The sequence below is a fragment of the Melanostigma gelatinosum genome (assembly GCF_949748355.1).
Source record: "Melanostigma gelatinosum genome assembly, chromosome: 23".
NCBI lineage: Eukaryota > Metazoa > Chordata > Actinopteri > Perciformes > Zoarcidae > Melanostigma > Melanostigma gelatinosum.
This window is the reverse complement of record NC_136656.1, coordinates 6,850,935-6,874,440: the sequence shown is the minus strand read 5'-3', so window position 1 is coordinate 6,874,440 and position 23,506 is coordinate 6,850,935. Positions and strand designations below refer to the sequence as shown.

Below are 23,506 nucleotides of genomic sequence, written 5' to 3'. Positions count from 1 at the left end.
TACATCAAAGACAAAAGGGAAAGAATGGACGATCTGCTTGGTAGCCCAGTTATTCCAACCCCCCTTTAAAAACAAATTTTCTTTAATTGCCTAGATGGGACACATCAAGTAGTTTATAGAGGAACCAGCCTTGATTTTTATTTAACTTTTTAAAATTTGGTTGAAGAGGTGAAAACCAAGCAGGTGTGAGGTTGGTGGTGCATTATGAGAGGCAGTTTAGTTCTTTTACCACCTCAATCGATTCTTGAAACGTACTACGCCCTTCATCTCCTCGGTTGAGGAAAGTTTGATGAAAAGAAACTTTATTTTTGTGTTTTACTTATTTGTGTGTGATTTTCTTTGGAGGGGATTATGTGCAATGTCGGTAGTAAAAATGCTAATTAATAAAACATGTTCGCAAATCTCTGTATACAGTCCTTATTTCTTCATGGCCCGAGGTGCAGATTAGAAGATGCTGCTTTTGTTATTTGTTTTTGAAATGATTTAATATTGAACACAATTTCAAATAAATGACTGGAGGCCTTCTCGGGTGTTTTCAGTGACATCATTCTACATTACTTGCGTCCTTGTAGTCACTACATGACCACAGCATCATAATGCACACAATACAGATCCCCTCTGAACAACTTCAATACAAATCTTCAGACGGTAGTGATACACATGAAAGAATAGACTGCACACAGGACAGAAGAGAGACAGACATATGATGCTTGTGGGATTTAAAAAAGCAGCAGCTAGTCTTTACAGGCAACCCTTTTAATGGGGAATCTTGCTCTAGTGTATCAGGCTTCTGTTTACACTTACTGGAGTGCAAGAAGAATTGAAACTCGTAAACCTTAATATTAACAACCAAATATCACACTATATGTACACGTGAGGTACTAAGAGTCTTTAAAAGTAGCATTTCTGCAGGTTGTGCAATACATTTGTCGTGATCATGAAGCTACGTTGTGATGGCACTTTGCCTTAAGCTGGGAACACGCTACATGATTGAGGACTTTGAACTCTCTCTCACTCTGAAGAGAGGCCGGGTGAAGTATTGGGACACCAAGATCAGCTGTTAGTGTGGGGTATCATGTAATGTTTCTACACTCGTCCAATAGCTGAGTTTTGATGCCAAAATTGTACTCTCTTTTTTTTTTTTTGATTAAATTTGAATAATTTGTAATTGTTACAAAATCACTTTACCATTCCAAATTATAACTCAACACTCAAGCTGTACAATAAATCCTAAGTATATGAATCTATCATTTTAATCAAACTATATGGTCAAAGACCAGCTTTTGGTACTTGACCATTGACCGTTATGGGAACATTTCAGTAGCTACCAAAAAAGTGTTTGGATTGAATTAAGATTTAAATCCAATCAAACAGCTGACTGTGTGTACACATATACATATTTGCATAACTTTGAGACGACCTTGTAGTTTCAGCTAAATGGTAAAAATCTGAATGCTATCAGTTAAATGTGTTGCAGTCGGTTGGATTTACAGTGTGTTCCCAGTTTTACTACAAAATATGAAAGTATACTTGGCTCTATGGCTGTACATGCTATTTTGTTTGGGGGGGGGGGGGTTTACATCTAAACTCTGAAACCTTTGGATGTCTTTGTAGATAAAGTGCAGGAATTCTGAAGTCTCTCCACCTCCGTCTGTCAATATTGCCACCGTGGAATAAAATCCTACCACATGGGCAGTCCATGCCTCAACAGTCCAGACACTTTCTTCTGATCATCTTATTCCTTGAAACTACAGAAGTCAACTCTTCATCCATCGGTTTTCAGCCTCTGTCGAGGCTTAATTCGTAACCTCATATTGCAGTGGTACCAGCAAAAGGACAATTCCAAAACACCCAAATTGTCACACTATAAACGCTGCTTTGGCACCACAATCTATATGAATTCAACAGTTGACCTCAGTGTACAATATGTCAGAAAGTAAAAGTTTATAGTCGGGCCTACACAGTTCATTCCAAGCTGTTCTCGGTCCCATCGCTCTTTAGGCAGGAACTTTCCTCCCCCAAGTATTCCAGCTCGGTGCTGGGCTTGCCCAGCTCCATGCTCATGCCTCTATCCATCATTCCTCCGACAGAGTCCTGATGGAAGTTTGCTGCGATCTGGTCGAAGGTTTTGCCCCGCGTCTCTGGCACCCGGAAGAACGTAAAGATGAGGAAGAAGAGGAGGAGTGCCGCGAAGATCAGGAAGGTGTATGGCCCACACAGGTCCTGGGGAAGGATGGGGATAAATCCAGATTAAAAGATACGAGAAGGAGAAGTCCATGGATGTTTGCGTAGGACATCCACGACATCTATTCAAGGTAAGAAATACTCACAGCGACGTATTGGAAGCACATGCCGATGATGAAGTTGGCGGTCCAGTTGGAGAAGCCGGCCACAGCCATGGCAGCCGGCCTTGGACCCTGAGAGAATAGCTCGGCTACAAAGAACCAGGGGATGGGACCCGGACCGATCTCAAAGAAGGCCACGAAGCCAAAGATGGACAGCATGCTGATGTAGCTCATCCACGGAATACTGTCCTATCAGGTGGGAGGAAAAAACGGTTCGGTGGTTTGTGGAGAAAACACACATGACGGTACGGGATGCTTGCACGTTCGGGGGACTGACCAACAAAGCGAGAGCCGTGGTCATGATGACGGCACAGATGCACATTCCACCAAGTCCCAGCATGTGGAGCGTCCGTCGACCCATCCTCTCTATCAGGAAGAGCTGTTAACAATGAGAAAACAGAGGTTGTTATCCCCAGTCCGCTCACATATTCTACTTTAGTTGATAAAGTTAGCCATTCACCTAGTTTAAACTGAAAAATGATGATGAAGAGTTCGATTCTACAGTCAAGCTTGCAGCTCTGTGAGGTTGAGTTCGTGGTGTTTCTAGCCAAATGCTGACATCAGCATGCCAACAATGGCATTCAGCAAGTGTACCATGTTGGCATGCTGACATTTGCAAAGTAGCGCCACCACCAAAGCTAGGACTGATGACAATTTTACACATTAATAGAGAGAGACACACTTTGGTACATAACAGGGCTGCAGTCTTTGGCGTACTAATTTCACAAAAGATTGAACATTCAAAATTAGATTGTTTGTCAAGGAAGGAGGAGAGACAGCAAAAAGTCAAGATAAAGGTATGTTCCTGACCGAGACCACGGTGAAGGCACAGTTCACCACGCCTGCTCCTATGGTGGCGTAGACTGGACTCTGGACTCCTGCCTTCATGAAGATACTGGTGGAGTAGTAGAATATCTGAACAGAGGGGTGTACAGATTAAGATGATGTCAATAGTATATACTGCTTTGACTCATTTTTTTTCCTTTTGGGACTTTATGCCAGGTGCACTTCTGTCACTTATACAACAACTAACTGTGACTCACTGCGTTGATCCCAGACAGCTGCTGGGAGAGCTGCAGCAGGATGGAGATGATGATGGGCTGGCGATAGAGCGGAGAGCGAAAGAGCTCCAGGATGGAAACCTTCCTCTCCATGTCCATCTTCCTCTTCTCCTCCTTCATCTCCGCCAGCATGCTGCTCACGTCCGGCCTGCCCGTCAACCTCCTCAGGCCTGCACACAGAGAGGTATATGTTCAATTAGAATATTCTACCTGTTTGAGTTAAAGGCCTATAAACACTTGTTCTACATTCAGCTCCATCGATGTTACATCAGGTGACCCCATAGTACTTTAGTACAAATAGCAAGATGATGTACTGTAAGTGATTAGCTAGTGTAGTAAACCAGTAGACAGTTTATTTGTACATGTCTTGCCTCAGCTTAAGTTTCAGACTAAATGAGTAGTTCATGGAGTTTATTCCAGTATAAAACCGGGACCTTAAAGCTCACCTCTCTTGGCTTGGTGCTCCTGGCAGCGGACGATGTAGAGGAAGCGGGGGCTCTCGGGGCAGAAAGGCAGAAGTGCCATCTGAAACACAGCCGGCACGACTGCTAAACCCAACAGAATTGGCCACAAGTCCTCAACGCCCAGTAACGACTCCAGACCGAGGACCTGGAGGAGGGATGAAGGGTGAGGGCAGGAGATTTAACTTCATCAGTTTTAACAGCAACACGCTAACACGCTGTCATACCTGTGCTATGAGGATACCAGTGACTATAGCCAGTTGGTGCAGCGTGCCCAGTGCACCTCGCAGACTTGTAGGAGCGATCTCGCCCACATACATCGGTGTCAGGCCTGATGCCAACCCTGCAGAGAGGAAAAGTCGTCAGAAACTTCAACATTCAAAGAGACATCTTTTTGGTCGTTTAGCATTTCTTCGTCGGTGTTTTGCTCTCTTTTTGGTCATTTTGCATTTCGTTAAAGTCGTTTTGCGTCTCTTTTTGGTCCTTTTTCATCTCTTTTCAGATGTTTTCCATGTCTTTTTAGTCATTTTGCATCTCTCTGTAGTCAGTTTGTGTCTCTTTCTGGTCATTTTGCATCTATTTTAGTCTGTGTCTCTTTCTGGATCTCTTTGTTGTCGTATGAATGTGAATTTCCTGCTCTAAAATAGATTGTAAAATGTAATTAAAACAATGACAAAGGAGAGAATAGAACAGCGGACTGCTCACCGCAGTAGGCACCGATGATAAAGCGTCCGAGGATCAGCATTTCGTAGGAGCGGCAGAGCTTGGACAACCCCATGAGACTTCCACCAATGAAGGCAAACATGTTGTTTATGAGCATGGCTTTCCTCCTGGAGAAAAAAAAACACAGACAAGTGTCTTTGTATTAATTCAGCAGACTTTAAATCTCAATTTGACATCAAATATTCTTAGCAAGGGTGCTACATTTGGGACAAAAGTCTTAATTTATCACCCAAAAGACGAGCATGAACTCAAACACAGTGTATCAAATTGTATTGCCGAAAAAGCTGTGACTGAAACACACACTAAAGTATTTAAATAATGAACATTATACAGCAGACTTCTCTGTAGTCTGTGTGCTGTTTAAAATACAGATTCAGTGTGATCGTAGCCCATGAAGTATACGGACCCCTTAAAGCCTCCAGAGGGCAGTGTCATACAAAAACAGTTCGCTGCTTAACCCATGGCTGAAATTAGGAGTTATTCTTAAATATCCTTAAAAAAAAGACAGATTTACCATCCTCACCCTTGCCTTGCCCAGAGAAAAGTGTGCAACCACTGACATAGCTGCAAATAGTCACCGGAACCGAACATTTTATGGAGTAAATCAGATGTAGAGGGGAGCATATACAATGTTTTTAATGGTTTTCATGAACTTGGGTTCAGGCAACAGGACACAGACTAAATAACTGCCAATTCCAGTAGAAATACCTAAATTAGAGTGTGGGGCATCCTGTGTGTTTTCCCTACCTGCCCAGCCACTCGGAGACGAAGCCCACACAGGAGGAGGACAGCATGCCACCAATTGAGAAGATGGCCACGGACAGGGACCAGAGGGAGGTGAGGGTCCCTGCGGGGATGGGCTCTCCATACCGGTGCACCCATGTCGCGTTATACTCCTGCTCAATGATCTAGACAGGGCACAGAAGAAAGCACGAGACATGTTGAACAACAGATTAACTCGGCAGTGAAACAGGAACAGAGGAAGCACAGAGTCTTTTAAGTTGTCATGTACAGATAGAAAAAGCTGTCTCATAATGTCAATATGAGCTCTCTCTATATACACATAGAGTGTTTTTATGCAAAGGCATCATAAGAGTGTGCAGCACCATGTTGCCTACTGGATGTGACAGTAAACGAATCCATTGCAGCGTTTCCATAAGCACAACTAAGATGCTCGACAAACTTCCCTTTGCTCTCCTGTCTGCCCTCTTAAATATTGAGTGTTGATCTGACTCCCTCGCATTTACGTCATTTGCATCACATGCAAGGACTCGTTTCCCTCCGAGTTTATTTTCTAAACACCATCGGCACCGGTTGAGGCCGATGTTGTGGCATCAAACACACCACGTTCTGAAATGAAGGAAAATATGATAAACAACTTTGGTGACGTCTGGTTTAATGTCACGCTGTTTGCGTCCCGCATTGTACGTCGCACTTCTTTTAACACACCTCCATTCTTAAATGCCGATTGGTGCTGATTGCCACCAGTCAATTTCATGGGATTTAATTGGCTAGTTTTGATCATAACCCTGGTGATCGGTGCTTTGTATTTTTACCTTCTGAGGCGCATTGATGACTCCGATATTGTATCCAAACTCGAGAGATCCCAGGACAGCAGTGAAGACTGACAGAACAAATGTTCCGGTCAATATCTGGAGTACAAACACACACAAAGAAACACATAGAGAGAGGTAAAAAAAAACAGTGAGCGTAAAGATAACAATGGCAAATATTAGAGCGCTTCGGCACTGTGGCAGTACTCCCTCCAACTATATATAGCAGTGATCCTGATGAGGGCAAATCGCTTCAGCGCTTCAACTTCCCCATCAGGCTGCAGGCACCTGTCTCCACGGTGACAGACGAGACAACCCCTTGGGGAGATGAGGTCGTCCCTTCCAGTAAAGTGTGTTTAAGTCATTTAATTGGATTAGTTAGGATTGGTTACCGAGCAGCTTCTCTGTAAAGACATAACTATACCACAGAAACATGATATATTTGTTGGAATGCTGTTAAGCATTCCAACTATTGTTGTCCTGTTTCTTTGTTGTTGGAATGCTGTTAAGCATAGTCTCATATGAAGTCTTTTAAGACCTGCTGGTGAAACAGAAAAAAACACACCCGTCATGGCTTCATTTTGGTGACGTGGGGCCGCCTGACAACAACAATATGATATGTGACTTTAAACTACAATTTGGGCAAAAGCAGTCTTTCTATTGTATTGTATTTGGTTTCATGGATAATTCAGCAAAGTTTGATTTTGTATGTAGTTTGTTCGCGTGCATCTGTAACTTGACCTTGCTGTGCTGAGTAGATAAGTTCTGTTTAGTGTTCACAAACCAAAACAAAAGGTTGTGCGTGCACGTGTGTGTGCACGTGCCCTTGCAACAGAAGAGGTGAAACATCAGAAGCAGCCAGGCAAGCTCTATTACACTTCATGCATTTTATTTAAAATTGCCTCACACATAGTTGAGTGCTCAGTAATTCATTTACTTTTCACGAATCAGGAATGAATGTGATTCCTTAGAACTCACATAGTGTGTTTGCTTTTTTTTGCTTGAGTTTCCACGCTTCCAGGATTTGTTTTACATTGAAGCCAAAATGTCTGAGCTACAACAGAGGTTCCCACATGGCTGGAAGATCAACCTGTCACAGACGGTGTGTTGACTGAAGCCTGTTTATTGGTGATGAAGCAGCTTCAGAAGTTTTTTTGTCTACATCGCATCACAGACTACAGTCCACTTTCTCTTGTTTTCAAGATCGTGTAGAGATTAAACTGTCCAGAATGACAGGCTTGACAACTGATTCATACGTCCACCTGACCTAGATGTCAGGGAGCACACAGCACAGCTATTGTTAATGAAGGTGGTGAAAAGGAACCAGTCTAACAAGGTGGCCTATAACAAACTCACAGTACTGACCTGTAGACTCAGATATTAGGCTGGTCAAGGTCACTGCTCGGGACTAAATAAGGGCCAAACTCATTCAGATCAGGGCTGATGTTGATTTTTACATACAGCATTTATAGTTACTTATTTTTGCAAGGGACAAGGTCAATTGTTATTATTATTGTCAATTGTACATTATTTTAGACTCGATGCAATTTTCTCTGAAAAATAAACGAGTTTGTTCTATTTTCTTTCTATTGTACGAGGCAAGCTGCAATAAGGCAGAGAAAAGCGTTGATTTGCGCTTCTACTTTTTTTTGCACAGGAGACAAACCCGTGCGTAAAATCTCTCCAAATAAAAATACGCACCGAACAGTGAAATGCGTACAGCTTTTTCTTGCCTTTGCGAGGGAACAACAAGCCCTGCCACATTTAAATTGTGTTGCAAAACTTGTGAAAAGCTCTCAAGAAACATAAATACCTCCCCTCCGAGTTGCTGAAACCCGGCTGGCATGACTTTGGCAGCTCCAGGCACCCAGTAACGGTTGATGACAGATGCGTCTGGTGCCAAATGGAGACACGTGAAACTCCCTCAAAAGGACAACAAGCCCCGATTTAAACCTCGAGCACTTTAACAACAACAAAAACGGAATGGAAACGTAAAATCCTGAAGAGGAGCCCAAAGTGATCAGTCTGGTGCGTCCTGTGCGGCAGGGTGTCCTCTCTTCTTTGAACTTTGTGTTGTGTCCGTCCCGCTGGAATAGAGTGACAGCCGCGCACCCACGTGCACGCCTCTCCTCGTATCGAGAGGGTTGTGGGTGAGGCTGTTCCGGTCCTCTGACAGAGGTCGAGACGCAAGTAGGAAGCTCTTTTGACCTTAACATCGATTGGCTGCAGGGAGTGACAGAACACTGGAGTACTCTTACGGACGAGGAGGTCTGGTTTTTATTGTGGCAAGAGATGAAGAATAGTAAGTGAGATGTGATTACATTTTAAGATTCCTGTTTAAATCAATACTCATATATCTCTGGAGCTCATGAGCCGGAGGTTTGTTGAGGGACAAATGAGGTATCAGGGCCCCCTGTTTATATTCCCTGTTACAGAATGTTGCCTGGCCTTTTCAAAGAATTATAAACTCTCTAGTGTAAAATAAATAAACAGAGAACCTCACATACAATAATGTGGTGCATCTTACTTTGTTCATGACGTGCAACATTTGTAATATTATGTTGAATGACCAACAAATGTGTTAAGCATCATCTATAGATGGTAAAATAATGCACTGTACAGGTGTTGGACCTTAGAGGAACTCAAGTCAGAGTCCAACATGCCACCGGCTATGACTCAACATTTCTCATGGGCAGCAAAGAGGGGCTCGTCTTTGACGCCCAGGCTGCCTTCGCCTGTCTTCCTAACAGCAATAAATCCCTTTCTATTTCAGATCACATGCCAAAGGGGTCACACACCACAGCACCCGTTCCACAAACCCTCCCCCCTCTGTTGCACACAACAAAGCTCAATCCTCCTCGAGCAGGTGGAGCCTAAATTTGGGCTGAGCCACCCGAGTTAACTGTGTCGTTGTGGTCAGGGGCAGTTTGTGGATGGAGTGACGGTGTGTCCTAGATTAAGGGTTGTGTTGTGGGCGGGCTGTGGGCCTACTGGGCGGGAAGAGTGCAGATCTGGACTCAGAGCTCAGTGGGAAAATATCTGTTCTAGATCTCTCAATCAAAGAGTCCACCCCTTGCAGACACACCTCCGCATCACGCCACTCTCTCCTCTGTGCTTGCCGCCTTTGCCTTTTCTTGCCCTCATACGAACATTGAGAAAGAGAACCTGACACCTCTCATCCAAAGCCAGGGGCCCTAAGCCCAGTCATGTGTCTGTGTGTGACTCTGACTAAATGTAGAGTAACCGTACACCATCAGAAGAGTGGCGTAGAGCCTCACCAACATACTTTAAGAGTTAATTTGTGCCATCAGGGGCAGATAGATTATAGCTTTCCAAAAAGTATCAGATGAATTCATACAGAGAGAGCCAAGAACAATAATGGAACTAAAAGTACTGACTGAGAAAATGGTAAAAATGTCACCTGTGTTGTCCCCATAATGGAAATTGGCAGTCAGTGTGTGTTTTTATGGTTATCTGAAACAAAAAGTCACACCACCACACGGACGCAAACACATCATGTGCCTGCCCTCTATTACTCACGAAAGTGTAGACATAGCCCATGTAAATACTGTTCCCTCTTCTCTGGACCTGTGTGTGTGTGTGTGTGTGCGTGTGCGTGTGTGTGCGTGTGCGTGTGCGTGTGAGAGAGAGAGAGAGAGAGAGAGAGTGTGTGTGTGTGTGTGTGTGTGTGTGTGTGGGATCAGCTGTCAAAATCATGTTACAGTCGCGTGATGGATGGCAGATGTAGCACGATATGGTCAGCGTCCCGTGAGTGACGGCCAATAGCGCTCACACCAAATTGAATATGAATTCCTTCAGTGATGTTTTATTGTATCGATACCGCAGTGAAAAGGCAACTGTACCAAATTACACTCATCTACAGACTACCAACCACAATTTCACAAAGTTCAAAAAGAGGATTCAGTTCACTAAAGTTAACATTTAATTAAAATGACCAAATTGTAATCAGTGACGAGTGTGAGCGACGAAATAAAACAATTATCCATCTCCAAACAATTATCTGAACAATGAATATTAAAAATATTTTAGAAAGAAGTCATTTTCTTTAAAAATTCTAAATACATTGAAAATCTAACGCAAGGTAAGACACGTGCTGCACAGAGGTGCTGTGCTGAACACAAACCACATATGCTCAAGACACAATGCCACCAAGAGGAATGAATCATCATTTTGGGGAAATACGCTTCTGTGATGAGAAGATTGATACCTCTCACTTCAAGGCTAGTTCCGAGTCTATTCTCCATATAGCTGCGTATAGCAACACACCTTATGACCCACTACCAAATTATAATTAGATGTGAAAAGTTAATTCTTATGTATGGCGCTCTCTGTCTGCAGTCATTCTGGACCGTATCCCTTGTAACCACTGGAGAGGATTCAAAACACACACACACTCACTCACGTGGGCTCTCGTCCTGCCTCATGACGTGCACACCTCGAGAAAATAATGAATTGCACATAACATTCTGCTGCAACATTGTGCAAAATCTATTTTCTCTCTCTGCCCGGACCCTGTCCTGTGATACCTCACTATTGGATCAAGTTCGTAGTGGACTTGCTGGCACCATCAGCACATTTACTCAAAGGTCAAACAGCCACCTGGCCGCAGAGTGGCACCAGTAACGGCTGTCTACCCACAAGGACAGATGAGAATCAACTTTCAGTGCATACTCTTTGGATGCGACTCTTGCTAGTTCAGGACAAGACGTAAGCGGCTTGACCGCAGCTGAAAACCCCCGAGTGAGGTCCTGCTCTGAGTTTCTCTGCAGCTCTGGACCCCAGTGGTGGAGAAGTTTATCTAATCAGCGCAGGGGCATTTGAAGGGTGGTGATGGAAAAAAAGCGTGTGGGTTTACCCCTCACAGATAGGTTTACAGTAACAGGTGTTACAACTGACTACTTTGCATTTTTAGTAATTATTATCCTTTGGAGTATGTCATCGAACCAAAGGATTATAATGATAACAAGGAACTAGAGTTTGTTTTTATTTGAATTTACACCATGGTTTCTGAGAGCAAAATATACATTATGTACAGCATCCGCATATGTGTTTTGATTTTATATGTAGATTTTATGTGAATGTAAGCTTTTGCCACAGAAATTACAATTTATGACTTGGTATACGTAATAGCTAAGTCAGCCACCAATGGTGCAAATGAAGCAAGAGTTTTGGTTATTAGAAAACTGCTTAAATTGTGCACTAACTGAATATATTTACAATAAATTGCGGGGTTGGAGTGAAGTCTCCTTTTTTTTTTGAAAAATCCATTTTTATTTTCCATACGTCAGGATGTCGTTTGGTTACGTTCAAACTCAGGAGAAGCTTGTCGTTTATTTGATGCATAAAGTGTGTTTATTTTGGAGAAAAAATGGAAATGAACTTTAGTCAATTTAAAATTCATCAACACGTAGTTTAGTCACAATACAACCGTGACCGGGACTTAAACATTCCTAATAGTCATTCACATATACAGCCACGGTCATTGAATAAATCCATTTGTTATGAACGTTCTTCATTAAATTGCAATATTTCCGATAGTCGTGAATGCAGCAGAAGAGTTACGCGATGGTGCGTGTATGCACGTCGGATGCCACAACGCTCTGTGATTGGTCAGTGAACTGGATTAAAACGTCGCCCCTCCCCCTTCATCTTTGTGGGGTTCCCCGACAACGTGCTCCGCTTAAACTCAAAATATTTTGGACTTTTTTCGGCTGCTTCAGCTCGCCTCCTCTACTCCCACCTGTGACTTTCCTTTCTCGGACAGCGGTAGCGGGACACACAAGGTAGCCGTGTAGTCACACATATCTAGTTATTTACACCAAGCCCCCGAAAGACACTCTTTTGTCCGATTAAGAAAGTTTTACGACACTTTTAGCTAACGTCGCATTCCAAAACGTAGTGCTAACGGCATTAGCTTGTTAAGCTAACGCTGAGCTCGCTAGTCAACAAAACCGCAAGTGCGCTTTCATTGCAAACCGAACCCTGTCATACGGTCGACATGTTTGTTGCTTGTCAGCACATTTTGGCGTTTAGTGACGTTGTAGTCCTCGAGTTACTGTGAGAGCGTTAACTCAGGGCCTCGGTTTGTGTGGGCCTCCTGCGTTAAGCTAACGTTAGCCACTGCGATGGTTGTCTGTTTCCATTTCAAACTGGCTAACGTGAAGTGACTTATCCATTTCTCTTGGAGTGTATTTGTTTAATTAAATTGTCAGCAACGTTAGTGAGCTGAAGGCCTAACTTGTTTTCAACTTAGTTCACTTGTATTTCCTGTGTGGCAGAAACCAGCATTTATTATTTTATCAATTAAAAAGTCAAACGTTTCCTGGCCTCATCTTCTAAAATGTAGGGATTTGCTAAGTTTCCCTCTTCTGTTTAATTGTAAATCAAATATTTTTGTATTTTACTCAGACAAAAACAAACTAATTGGCTGTTGTAAATCACTATTTTCTGTCATTTAATTCACCTAACAATCGGTTATTCATACACTTAGACTAATGCATTAATAATATAAATGAGTATGTCAAAGACTTTTTAGTTTAACAGGAAACTAGTTAAACTGATAATTTGATCAAGATGTTTTTACATTACCTCAGTGGTCTAACTCTTACTTCCTGTTGATACCCTTCAGCACTCCGGCAATTTGGCTCTTCCTAATTCTTTCTCAACCGGAAAAGGAGGGGAAATAATGATGGAAGAGCAAGGTTTTGAAGATTTGTCTTTGAGCCAGGCCCTGCCGCTCAGCCAGGACGACGCATTCAAAGAGTTTTGGAGTGGGTAAGTTGTGTTTTGATAGTAGATATAATTTGATCTCTTTATGTATTTTTTTCATGTCTGTTTACCACAGAAAACAAGTTAACCCGTTTGTTTTTGCAGATTAACACCCTGTATCTCCACCATTCCAACGTTGACCGCGCCTCAGGAAGCATGGACAGCTGGGAGCGTGTACTACTCACTCTCTCAAGTGCTGAATGAGGGCTTTGATGAGAATCTGTTTGAGCTGTCAACGGAGATGCCCACGACAGACAGTGTTACTCCCCCTTCCTCCACCGTCCCGGTTACAACCGACCACCCGGGGGAATATGGCTTCCAGCTTCGCTTCCAGAAGTCTGGCACTGCCAAGTCCGTCACCTCCACCGTAAGTAATCCCAGGCCTAAGATCTAGATCGTCTGTTGATTTCAGGTATTGTAAACTGACTGGTGTGTGTGTGTGTGTGTGTGTGTGTGATGTAACAGAATTAAACAGAATGTAAATGTTGGACCACAAATATCAAAGTTCAACATGACACGCAGCAGATTATCCTGCAACCAAACCTGGCAAGGAGCAGCAGTTTGAGCCCCTTGTAGGAGTCAAAGGGGATTTCTACAGATCCTCAGTTCCGCCATTCGCTCCTCAACTGAGTTTTTCCATCATAGTAAAAAAAATAATTGCGGTAACTCTGCTCCTGTGTTGTTTTGATTCACTTAATTAAATCCAACTTTATTCAAGGATTTTCTTCAAATTTAAAGGTTTTACTACAGTTACCTCACTCATCCGTCTCTTAAGGTGTTATCACCAACACAGTTGTTTAAAGTTGTGTATAAAACACAGAAATAGTCTTGAATAGACAGTTAAAAACGTACCTTGGAATCATGTGTAAAATCCGTGCTCTTGTAGATGACATGGTGGCATTCGTGTCTCATTCATTGTGACGATTCGCCGGATTGTGAGGTCCAGAGTCAGTCATTGCGTTTGAAGAGCCAATGGCATTAATGTTGGCTCGGTGACTCACCCAGCAGAGCGCTGCAGTTGGCCGGTTTAGTTGAGGTTAGGGTGGTCTGCTCTAAGACTCCCGCCCCCCTGCAACTCCTGCTCTGGTCTGTGTGAGAGTTGCTGCCTGGTTGTAAAGCCCAGCGCTGACATGACGGGACATGTTCCTGCGCTCTCTTCCTCCAGCACCGAATGGGTTAAAACGGACTAAAGCGAGGTAAAAATGTCCTTTTTCATCTGACATATCTGGCCTGGTTTGGAGAACCTCACGTGTAGTTTTTATTCTGTTAGAGAATAAATAGTTATGAAGACTTTTAGAACAGTGTTTCGTCTTTATCATAGTGCGCTCTTTTTTTCTGAGATGGATCTCAGACCAGTTCTTGTCATTTTAATCCTCTCTTATATACTTTCAGTTCTGTTAGTGATGATAACACATGTGTGTGTATATAGTGACGATAACATGTATGGCTTTCTCCCTGTGCTTTCTCTCAGTATTCAGAGAGTCTCAACAAGTTGTATTGCCAGCTGGCAAAGACCAGCCCGGTCGAAGTGCTCGTGGGCAAGGAGCTTCCTTTGGGTGCCGTTTTCAGGGCCACGGCGGTTTATAAGAAGACTGAACATGTGGCCGAAGTGGTCCGCAGATGCCCCCATCACCAGAATGAGGACGGTAAGGAAAATGTTTCAGTGGAAGAATGTTTGTCTTTGCTATAGTTTGACTGTGAGCCTGATTGTATCTGAGGTGATTCAATAGTTTTCTTATCTGTTCTCCTTTCAGCTGCAGAGCATCGCAGCCATCTGATCAGAGTGGAGGGCAGCCAGAGAGCTCAGTATTTTGAAGATCCGCACACAAAGAGGCAGAGTGTGACTGTCCCCTACGAGCCCCCTCAGGTGCGGCTGCCCCACTCGATTTGTCCGAGAGGGAACTTGTCTTCTATAGCAGTTCTTCTTCTTTTTTTTTCTTCTTCTTTTTTATAACGCATCACATTTCCTAATATGTGAACCTCGAATATTTTCTACGTGAGTATATGAACCGACAACAGCGTGAAAATTCAATGTTCATAAAGTACATTGTGAAACCATCCATGAATGTGTTTCCCCCCAAAAATTAGGATTGCATTAGGACTCCCAGAGGAGTCGATTGGGACTTAAATAATAAGTAAAGTTGCCCTTTCCCCCCCCCGATTGTACACAATTCTACCAGCAGTCAATACGATTGTTCTTCTCTTGCTGTTTCAGTTGGGCTCAGAGATAACGACCCTCCTGCTGAGCTTCATGTGCAACAGTTCCTGCATGGGGGGCATGAACCGCAGACCCATCCTCACCATCCTGACCCTCGAGACTCCAGAGTAAGTGTTGCTCCTCTCTGAACAGATTTGAAGGGTTTGGTGGGAATCTGGATGTATCCTTTGGGTATAAAGAAGTTGTTTTGCCACTTTTTTTTTTTTTGCTAAGGGTGTCCCTTCATTTGTTTGTGCTGCCTCGGAAAGCTTCTTTTTTTTTTTTTTGCTCTTCTTACATCTTCTTCCCAGGGGACTTGTTTTGGGCCGGAGGTGCTTCGAGGTGCGTGTCTGTGCTTGTCCGGGCAGGGACCGCAAATCTGAGGAGGAAAGTAAAGCCAAGATGCAGAGCGGCACCAAACAAACTAAAAAACGCAGTAAGTATTTGTTGCGTTTCCCGAGGTTTCAGTTTTCTTTGTCGGCTTGCCGTTTCCTTGCTAACCTCACGTTTTGTTCCTTTAGAGAGCGGCCCCCCGGCTCCGGCTCCGGCTCCTGCCACCACTTCCAAAAAGTCCAAGTTGGCCTCCAGTGCCGAGGAGGAGGATAAGGATGTGTATGTTCTGCAAGTAAGTAAAGATGCGTACCGTTATAACGCTGGGCCTCTTTACAAAGTGTTTCATTCTGTTTGATAAATCCCCTTTGATCTCCTGCAGGTTCGGGGTCGCGAGCGTTATGAGATGTTTAAGAAACTCAACGATGGTCAGGAGTTGCTGGACAAAGAAAAGTAAGAACTGCATCATTACTTTCCGTGGATTAAGCTTGTACCTTTTTATTAAAGCGATATAATATATCTCAACATAGTCCACACATTAAGGCTGCTGCTCTTGTCTTTTAAAAAAAATAATAAAAATTTAAGAAATGTAAAATGTCACTGTGCATAATATTTAAATCAAACCCACCGACCACAGGTCAACTGAGCTCATTGTCTACATTAAAACCATTCAATCAATCTGTCTTAATGCCCGACACTGGCTGGATTTGTCCTTTCTGTCCACAGCAAAACCAAGACCAAGGTGTTTGTGAAGCACGAGCCATCCAGCGGAAAGAGAGTCCTGCAGAGAGGCGAGAGGAGCGACAGCGACTAAGAAGCTCGTCGTCTTCATCATGAGAACAAAACGTCCTCGCTTCCTCCTTCCACGGCATCGGGTTTATTTCAAGCTTTTACTTTAAAATCACGTCTTGTATGAGTACTCCAGAAAACTTGATTCAATAACTATGCTACCTGATTGTTTATTGTGCCAAGTGTTGGACAGTGTCTGGCTGTTTTTTTTTACGTTTGCCAATGAATAAAGATCGACTAGATAGTGCAGAGGAGCGCAGTTCATACTGTAAGCAGGTCTGCGTCCTCCTCAATGCCCTCATTGCATTCAGAGGTGTCCTGTGAAACGCTGCACATCCTAAACTTTGAATCAGGAGTGTATTTCATCAGTGTTGATCTTGGCAGGGATTATATTTTACATCAGTCATGTTCCTCATAATGCGTTATTGTTGTGATTATGTTGAGTAAAACTGAAGAGTTTCTTGGTTTTTCATCGACTTTTGTTTTTGTATTTGTCAAAAATAGTAATTATGATTTTGAGAAGCGTCTTGGTAAAATGAACAGATATGTTGTTGCAACAGGTCGTCAAAATAATAACACGAGTCACTGCCAGTCGTTTAAGTTTATTGTCGTATACATTTACACATATACGAAATTTGTCCTCTGCATTTAACCCATCCCGAGCTTAGTGGGAGCAGTGGGCAGCTGAGAAGCGAGCGGGGAGCAGTTAGGGGTTCAGTGTCTTGCTCAGGGACTCTTCCTGTAGGCTGTCGTCCGGACCAAATGTTTCTGAGTAGATGTCTAACAATGAAAGTCAGAAACGGGAGCAAATTCTGTGTTTGGGAAAATGAACAGCAGATTTGTTAGATTCTGGGGGTGGCTGGATCACCCCAAAAGTTAATCAACTTTTAGTATTTGTAACTTTTTCATACAGCGCTGATACTGGTGGGAAAAAAAAGCAATTTTGACTGAAATACAGGAAAATGTGGACTTTTTTTTACTTATTCAGCACTTCAGTTTGGTGTGACCGATCACTGCCAGTCAATTGAACCACTTTTATCTTTTACACTGCCAAACAAAAAGTATATTTTATGTTTTTTCTCCGTTTTATTTCCGTTTCTTAGATTATTTTGGGAACTTTAGTTTTGTAGAAGAGGTTTATCGTTCTATATTTTTCATTGTTTTTCACAGGTTTTTTTGTACTAATTTGCATTTTGTTACTAAAGCTTTAAGCAAAAATAAATTCATGAAGTCAAACTCGTCTTGTATTCTGTTACACAACATACACAGTTCTTGCACGATTCATTACATCACCCCTCTTTATTCATATTAGTACTTTGCATGTTTGAGGATGCAAACCAGGAGCACATTTCTTGCCTCGTGTTGTGTTGCTAGTCAAATGAGCTGTTTTTTACCTGTTGATCGTCCGTGTTGCTCGAACAGTCGTTCTGTGAACGTCTCTCACAACGAGAGATCATTTCCTTCTGTTCAGAGAAGCAGGTCACAGCTGAAGCGTCAACAGCCTGGGTGAGTAGTGAGACCATTATTTCATTAGTTCATTTCATTAGTTCATTATTTAGTTTAGCTTCGTGTAGTTTAAATGAGTTTGATTTGGTTCTTATTTCACAGCAGCAGTCCTGTGAAGCTTCATCAAGCTTCACTGAATCGAGGATCCACAGGAATCCAACATGGGAAAGTTGTATCTCAAGAAAAAAATGTTTTTATTAATTCCTTGTGAGTATAATTTCCTCTTGATGGTATTCATCTGTAAAATACGTCTATTTTTAAAGATGGAAGAAAAACAGTTGAAGCTGCAGTTAATGATTATCATGAATCCAAATCTCAATTAGAATTTTAAAAACACATTTTTAGACCAAACTTTGCTTTGCTTTGCTTTAAAAGTTATAACACAATTAATTAAAAAATAAATTATTCAGAACTTGCAGCTTTATCTAAAATATAACTGCGAAACTAAATTCCTGTTGAGGATATAGAGGTACAGTCTTCTGTTTGTGGGGTAACCGCAGACATTTGGTCAGAGCAAAAGCCATTCATTGATTCATCGATTGGTTGATGGAGAGAAATCTGAATGCAGTTATTTTAAAAAGAAAATCGTTAATCTGTTTAATTTTCATGCCAAACATGCTCTCGTCCTGCCTCCCAGATGTAACAGTTTATTTTTATGTCATCGATTTTTGAAGGTTGGTTGAACAAAATATGAATTTAAAGACTGATAAATCGTAGACCAGTGCCTCACAAACAGCAAATCTGCTGTCAGTATGCTTCTCTTCAGCTCTGGTGTTGATGTGCAGCGCTGCAGAGCGAGAGTACTTCCGTCATGATTGGAGGAACCTCACGTGGGCTGAGGCCAGGAACCACTGCCAGGTACAACGTGACGCTCAGTTCATGTGTTTGCTGCCAGTTTATACCCACAATAAACTGAGTTGAAAGCACTTTTAACGATATGACCATAGCTGTACAAATGTTGAAATCATAACCATCTTAATCTCTTCACGTCCTGTCAGGTCTGTTTCAAAGAGCTGGTGACAGTAACACCTGAAAACATCAAAACCATCTCCCAGAATCTCACCTCTGACAGCTGGGTCGGCCTCCGCAAGAACTTCTCCTCCACCGACAATTCCAGTATGTCCTGGTCCCGCTGGGCCGACGGGGAACCCCTCATCTTCCAGAACTGGTACCCCGGTTGGCCTGTGTTCAAATCCTCCTCGGCAAAAACATTCTGCTCATGCAACTGTCCAGAAACGACGGCCACAACGACGCCGAGCTTCACCAGATTCACAGAACCTACAAGCCCAGATGTGACGAACTTCACCAGTTTCACCGAATTTACAAGCCCAGATGTGACAAACTTCACCAGTTTCACAGAATCTACAAGCCCAGATGTGACGAACTTCACCAGTTTCACCGAATTTACAAGCCCAGATGTGACGAACTTCACCAGTTTCACAGAATCTACAAGCCCAGATGTGACGAACTTCACCAGTTTCACCGAATTTACAAGCCCAGATGTGACGAACTTCACCAGTTTCACAGAATCTACAAGCCCAGATGTGACGAACTTCACCAGTTTCACCGAATTTACAAGCCCAGATGTGACGAACTTCACCAGTTTCACCGAATTTACAAGCCCAGATGTGACGAACTTCACCAGTTTCACCGAATCTACAAGCCCAGATGTGACGAGCTTCAGTGGACCCGGAGAAGACGCAACTGCAAACGCCACGGACATGAGCAGCTTCACTGCCGACGTCACAGACCAAACTGGGACGAACTACCTTCGACCCACCACAGCTGCGCCCACGATGCCAGTAATGTCAGTGTGTGTGCGATCGCCTATGCTGTCGCCGGATGACCCCGAGACTACGACGGACTACATCGAAGACTCCTGCGTGGCCATGCTCAGCTTTGGGGCCTGGGTTGAAAAGAACTGCGCCGAGCTTCTGCCTTTCATATGTTATGAAGGTAGGACTCATTGAAAGCCCTCTCTTTGTTGTTGCCCCTGGGATTGTAGATCACTTTTCATTATAGAACAGCCTCAACGTCTATAATTAGTCTAATTGTACTTATTCAGAATACACACCCTATGTGTGAACTCGTACTCCTCTGTGTATTTTTACCTTCGTGGATGTCTCTGCTTCTTTGCCAATTACCAAATCATCCCCTCATTTCAAACCTCAGATCGTTTCTGTGGCCAAGCCACCGTCACCAACACCACTTCTGAGAGTGCTGTCCTCACATGGCTACCCGGGCCCGGTGACATCGACCATTACCGCGTTGACGTAACAGTCGACGGAGAGCTGAAACAATTCAAGACCAACAATTTGACCTATGACCTTGTCAACCTGACAGCCGGCGCCCACTACTCCGTCCAGGTGTTCCCTGTTAAGTGCAGCAGAGACCTTGACCCGCAGGAGACCGCCTTCTACACCAGTGAGTTTGCCTCCTTTATTTTGTAAAATCTGTTTTTTTTAATTTCCTGCTGTAAGAGGACTCTGATCACCAATCTTTTTTTTCAGCACCAAACAAAGTGGAAAGCCTCATCGTCACCGCCGTGACGGAAACCTCGGTCTTCCTGAGCTGGAACGAACCGGCTGGGAGCGCGACTTTCTATCTGATTGAGGTCCAGGGTGGCCGGCAGATTCAAAGCAACACGAAGGGAAAAGAAGTCGGCAGTTTGACACCTGGAAACCTGTACACATTCACTGTCCTCTCCGCAGTCGGGGACGGTTCTACTTTGAGCGAAGGGACCAACGTCACGACATACACCAGTGAGTTTAACTTAACGCAAATAAAATGATCATCATGCCGGACAGGGGACGTGCACTGTATGAATGAGACCAGTGAAAGCGTGTTTATTTATGAGGAAACAGTTGGTTATTTGTTTCTCCCACAACATAAAATTCAAATCGGCGGATGCAAATTAGAGCCCCATCTGACCAGAACAGTGGCACCTTGTGAGACCGTGACTGACGTGGTTGTCTGTCTTTCAGAGCCTGGGAAAGTGTCCGACCTGAAGGTGTCTGAGAACACCATCGACTCACTGCTGCTTAAATGGCAGCGGCCTGAAGGAAACGCCACAGGTTTCAGGGTGACGGCCATGACGGACAGTGATCCGTATGTATTTGTAGATGGACAGTCCAGACTGTACTTGCTTCCTTTGCTTTTAAATTCAGGTATATTTATTTAATACAGTCTCACATGTATTCAGTAACATGCAGGCAGACATCAAGTGACGTTACGCGTAAAAACAAACTACACACAAGATACACCGCTGCTTCTGCCTGCTGCAGTTTGAGTAGTAAGCGACTGCGTCTCTTCCTCACAGTTTGATAAAAGTGTTTAACGTGAACCAAACAGCAGTGAAAGTAACACCGCTGCCAACGGGCACCAGGATAACCCTCAGTGTGACGGCACTGACGGCCAATGGCACCCTGGAGGGAGAGAAAGTGACCGTCGTCGACCACACCGGTAACTCTGGGCTCATGGTTTCGCCTCTTTTGTTGGCCGATTGCTTGACAGAAACAACAAAAACTCTGTCCTGCTGTGTTGACTGTCACTAATCTGACTTTGTGACTCCTGCATAGCTCCTGAACCAATTTCAAACCTGACTTTGGAAACCACGTTTAACTCCCTCACTGCCACGTGGATGTCATCTGCGGGTACGGCTCCAACTTTCATCGTCGAGCTCCACCTGGACGGCGAACTTGTAAAGAAAATAGGCAACCTCACTGAACCCAGGCAGCGCTTTGACGGACTGAAGGCTGCAGCCAGTTACACAGTGACTGTCGTCACCTTTAGTGGACATGTCAAAGGCGCGCCAGTGGAACGCTCCAACTTCACCAGTGAGTCACTTTTGGCGCTCGTTGTCTTTTCTCCGTATCTGTGTTTTAAGTCATAATTCTTAACACGCCGGTGTGTACGATTCATGACAATCTGTAACTTTAAAATCTGCTACGACAATCTTTGATCGAAGATATGAAACATTAACGATGAAAACACTTTGACTGATAATCGCTTTCCCGTTTTTTTCCCCCAGGGCTGTTGCCGCCTACTGATGCCAAGAGGATTTCCTCCGATAAACACCAGATCACCTTCCAGTGGAATGCGCCTGAAAACGCAGCAAAAGTCAGTTACTCTGTCAGAATCCACGCCAGCTTCTGGGGCCACACCTATTCTGCTGTTGTGGATAACCAAACCAGCTACACGTTTGGTAACTTGACATCCGGGACTAAGTACACCTTCGAAGTGCGAAGCGAGGCGTATGGACAGAGCAGTGCCCCGGAGGTTGTGTCACATTCTACAGGTGAGACTCTCAGGCCAAAAAAACCAGACTGGCTGTTGTGCACACTTTAGCCTATTAGCAGCTAACTGTGTTACTTTGTCGCTGATGGGCATGATGTATTCTTCCGAATGCTTATTCTACAGTATGACTCAGAGTGTGCCTCTTTGTTTTAGCTTCCTCTTCGCACATCTCACAGTCTCGCTTTGTTCCCCCAGATGCAGAGAAAAGGGAAGTCAGTCTGTCGATGTTGTGCTCCTCGGCCGAGTCTCTCTTCTGTGATACTGGCACCACGAGGGCGACTGTCTTTACTCAGGTATGTCAATCACCACGGTGGCAAAAACAAAAACAGGGTTTTGGGAGGTAAACGTAACAAGCAAAAGGTTGTTTTATTCGATTGTCTGGAGTATGTGTGATAAGGACGGGCAGATGGTGTTTGTGTGTTTTGTTTCAGTTCCAGGAACATTTCGTGGAACTGTTCGGGGACAACATTTTCTGGAAACTGGAGAGGCTGGAAGGAACACAAGAAGCCTAATTACTTATTATTATTATTATTATTATTATTATTACTGTTGATTAATTGGTATTGGTGAAGGTATTTTAAGTGTTTTCTATCTTGGTTTTGTTTGCACTGTGCACTGCTGCTCAGGAAATCTTAGGCCACATTGTTTCATATTTAGTGAAAAGAATTCAGATTTTATTTAAATCTAGTTACAAGTCTACTTAGCTGATCGTGTCTTTTTTTATTTAGTATTTTGATTTTAACAGCAAAATAATAAGAATACAAACAAATATTTTATACTTTTGCTGATTTCCTCTTGTTTTAAAGGTATTTTATACAATTGTTTTACCTGGTTGTTGTTTTGCATACACGGCACATTTCCACCAGGAATAGAAAAAAAAAAGATGCAATTGATGATTAAAAAAATTTGTGGTAAGTAAACAAAAAAGGCTTACCGGTACTCGGTCAAAATTGTAAAGTAAGTGAGTCAAAAACCTGACTCAGTAAGTTCAAATCATGAGATAATAAACCAAACATTTCACTTACTAATTCAAAAATACAATGAGCATTTTCGTTTTTACCATGTTTAACTGTTTATATTATTTCCTTCCTGGCAGAAATTGGCTTCCTTTCTTCAGTAAAAAAATGTTCAAGCGCTCAATAAAGTTTTCCAGCTGACATCATATCAACAGTCTTCATTGAATAGAGTATATAATACTATTACACTAACAATGTTTGTGTACGGTTTACTCCAATTTCACTGCATCCTGAAATGCAACAATATGATCATATGGTTAAATATTTGACCATAGTGCACCTTTATCTTCTTTATTGATTGGATTTCCACACAGATAACAAGTAGCAATTTAAATAACTGTCTAAAAGAAACCAAGAACACAAAATGTCACGCACTCCTTCCTTCTCCAAGTTAAAACCTTGATTATGGACCAAAGTGAGATTCCCTTTGACCTGATGGC

General features: G+C 43.1%; 3 protein-coding genes across 3 annotated transcripts; 2 read left to right on the top strand and 1 right to left on the bottom strand.

The window, feature by feature from the left end:
* Positions 1-482: 482 nt before the first annotated feature.
* On the bottom strand, positions 483-8,263 carry LOC306796225 (solute carrier family 2, facilitated glucose transporter member 4-like). Its single transcript, XM_079295057.1, has 11 exons — positions 7,957-8,263; positions 6,147-6,242; positions 5,338-5,498; positions 4,573-4,697; positions 4,095-4,210; positions 3,853-4,015; positions 3,389-3,576; positions 3,156-3,260; positions 2,623-2,724; positions 2,331-2,534; positions 483-2,223 (listed from the first exon to the last, which is right to left on the bottom strand). Exons 1-11 carry the CDS (start codon positions 7,987-7,989, stop codon positions 1,966-1,968), a joined length of 1,551 nt encoding a protein of 516 aa, XP_079151183.1. The 5' UTR covers positions 7,990-8,263; the 3' UTR covers positions 483-1,965.
* A 3,554-nt stretch (positions 8,264-11,817) lies between these two features.
* tp53 (tumor protein p53) lies at positions 11,818-17,478 on the top strand. The gene is made up of 10 exons (XM_079295563.1): positions 11,818-11,947; positions 12,793-12,938; positions 13,038-13,299; positions 14,404-14,578; positions 14,687-14,799; positions 15,148-15,257; positions 15,441-15,565; positions 15,651-15,754; positions 15,842-15,912; positions 16,186-17,478. The coding sequence occupies exons 2-10, from the start codon at positions 12,850-12,852 to the stop codon at positions 16,271-16,273; spliced, it is 1,137 nt and encodes a 378-aa protein (XP_079151689.1). The 5' UTR covers positions 11,818-11,947; positions 12,793-12,849; the 3' UTR covers positions 16,274-17,478.
* A 2,103-nt stretch (positions 17,479-19,581) lies between these two features.
* Positions 19,582-23,138, top strand: LOC306796919 (receptor-type tyrosine-protein phosphatase eta). Its single transcript, XM_079295995.1, has 9 exons — positions 19,582-19,710; positions 19,927-20,178; positions 20,265-20,516; positions 20,739-20,862; positions 21,074-21,216; positions 21,333-21,590; positions 21,785-22,051; positions 22,246-22,343; positions 22,482-23,138. The coding sequence occupies exons 1-9, from the start codon at positions 19,584-19,586 to the stop codon at positions 22,560-22,562; spliced, it is 1,602 nt and encodes a 533-aa protein (XP_079152121.1). The 5' UTR covers positions 19,582-19,583; the 3' UTR covers positions 22,563-23,138.
* The last annotated feature ends 368 nt before the right edge of the window (positions 23,139-23,506 follow it).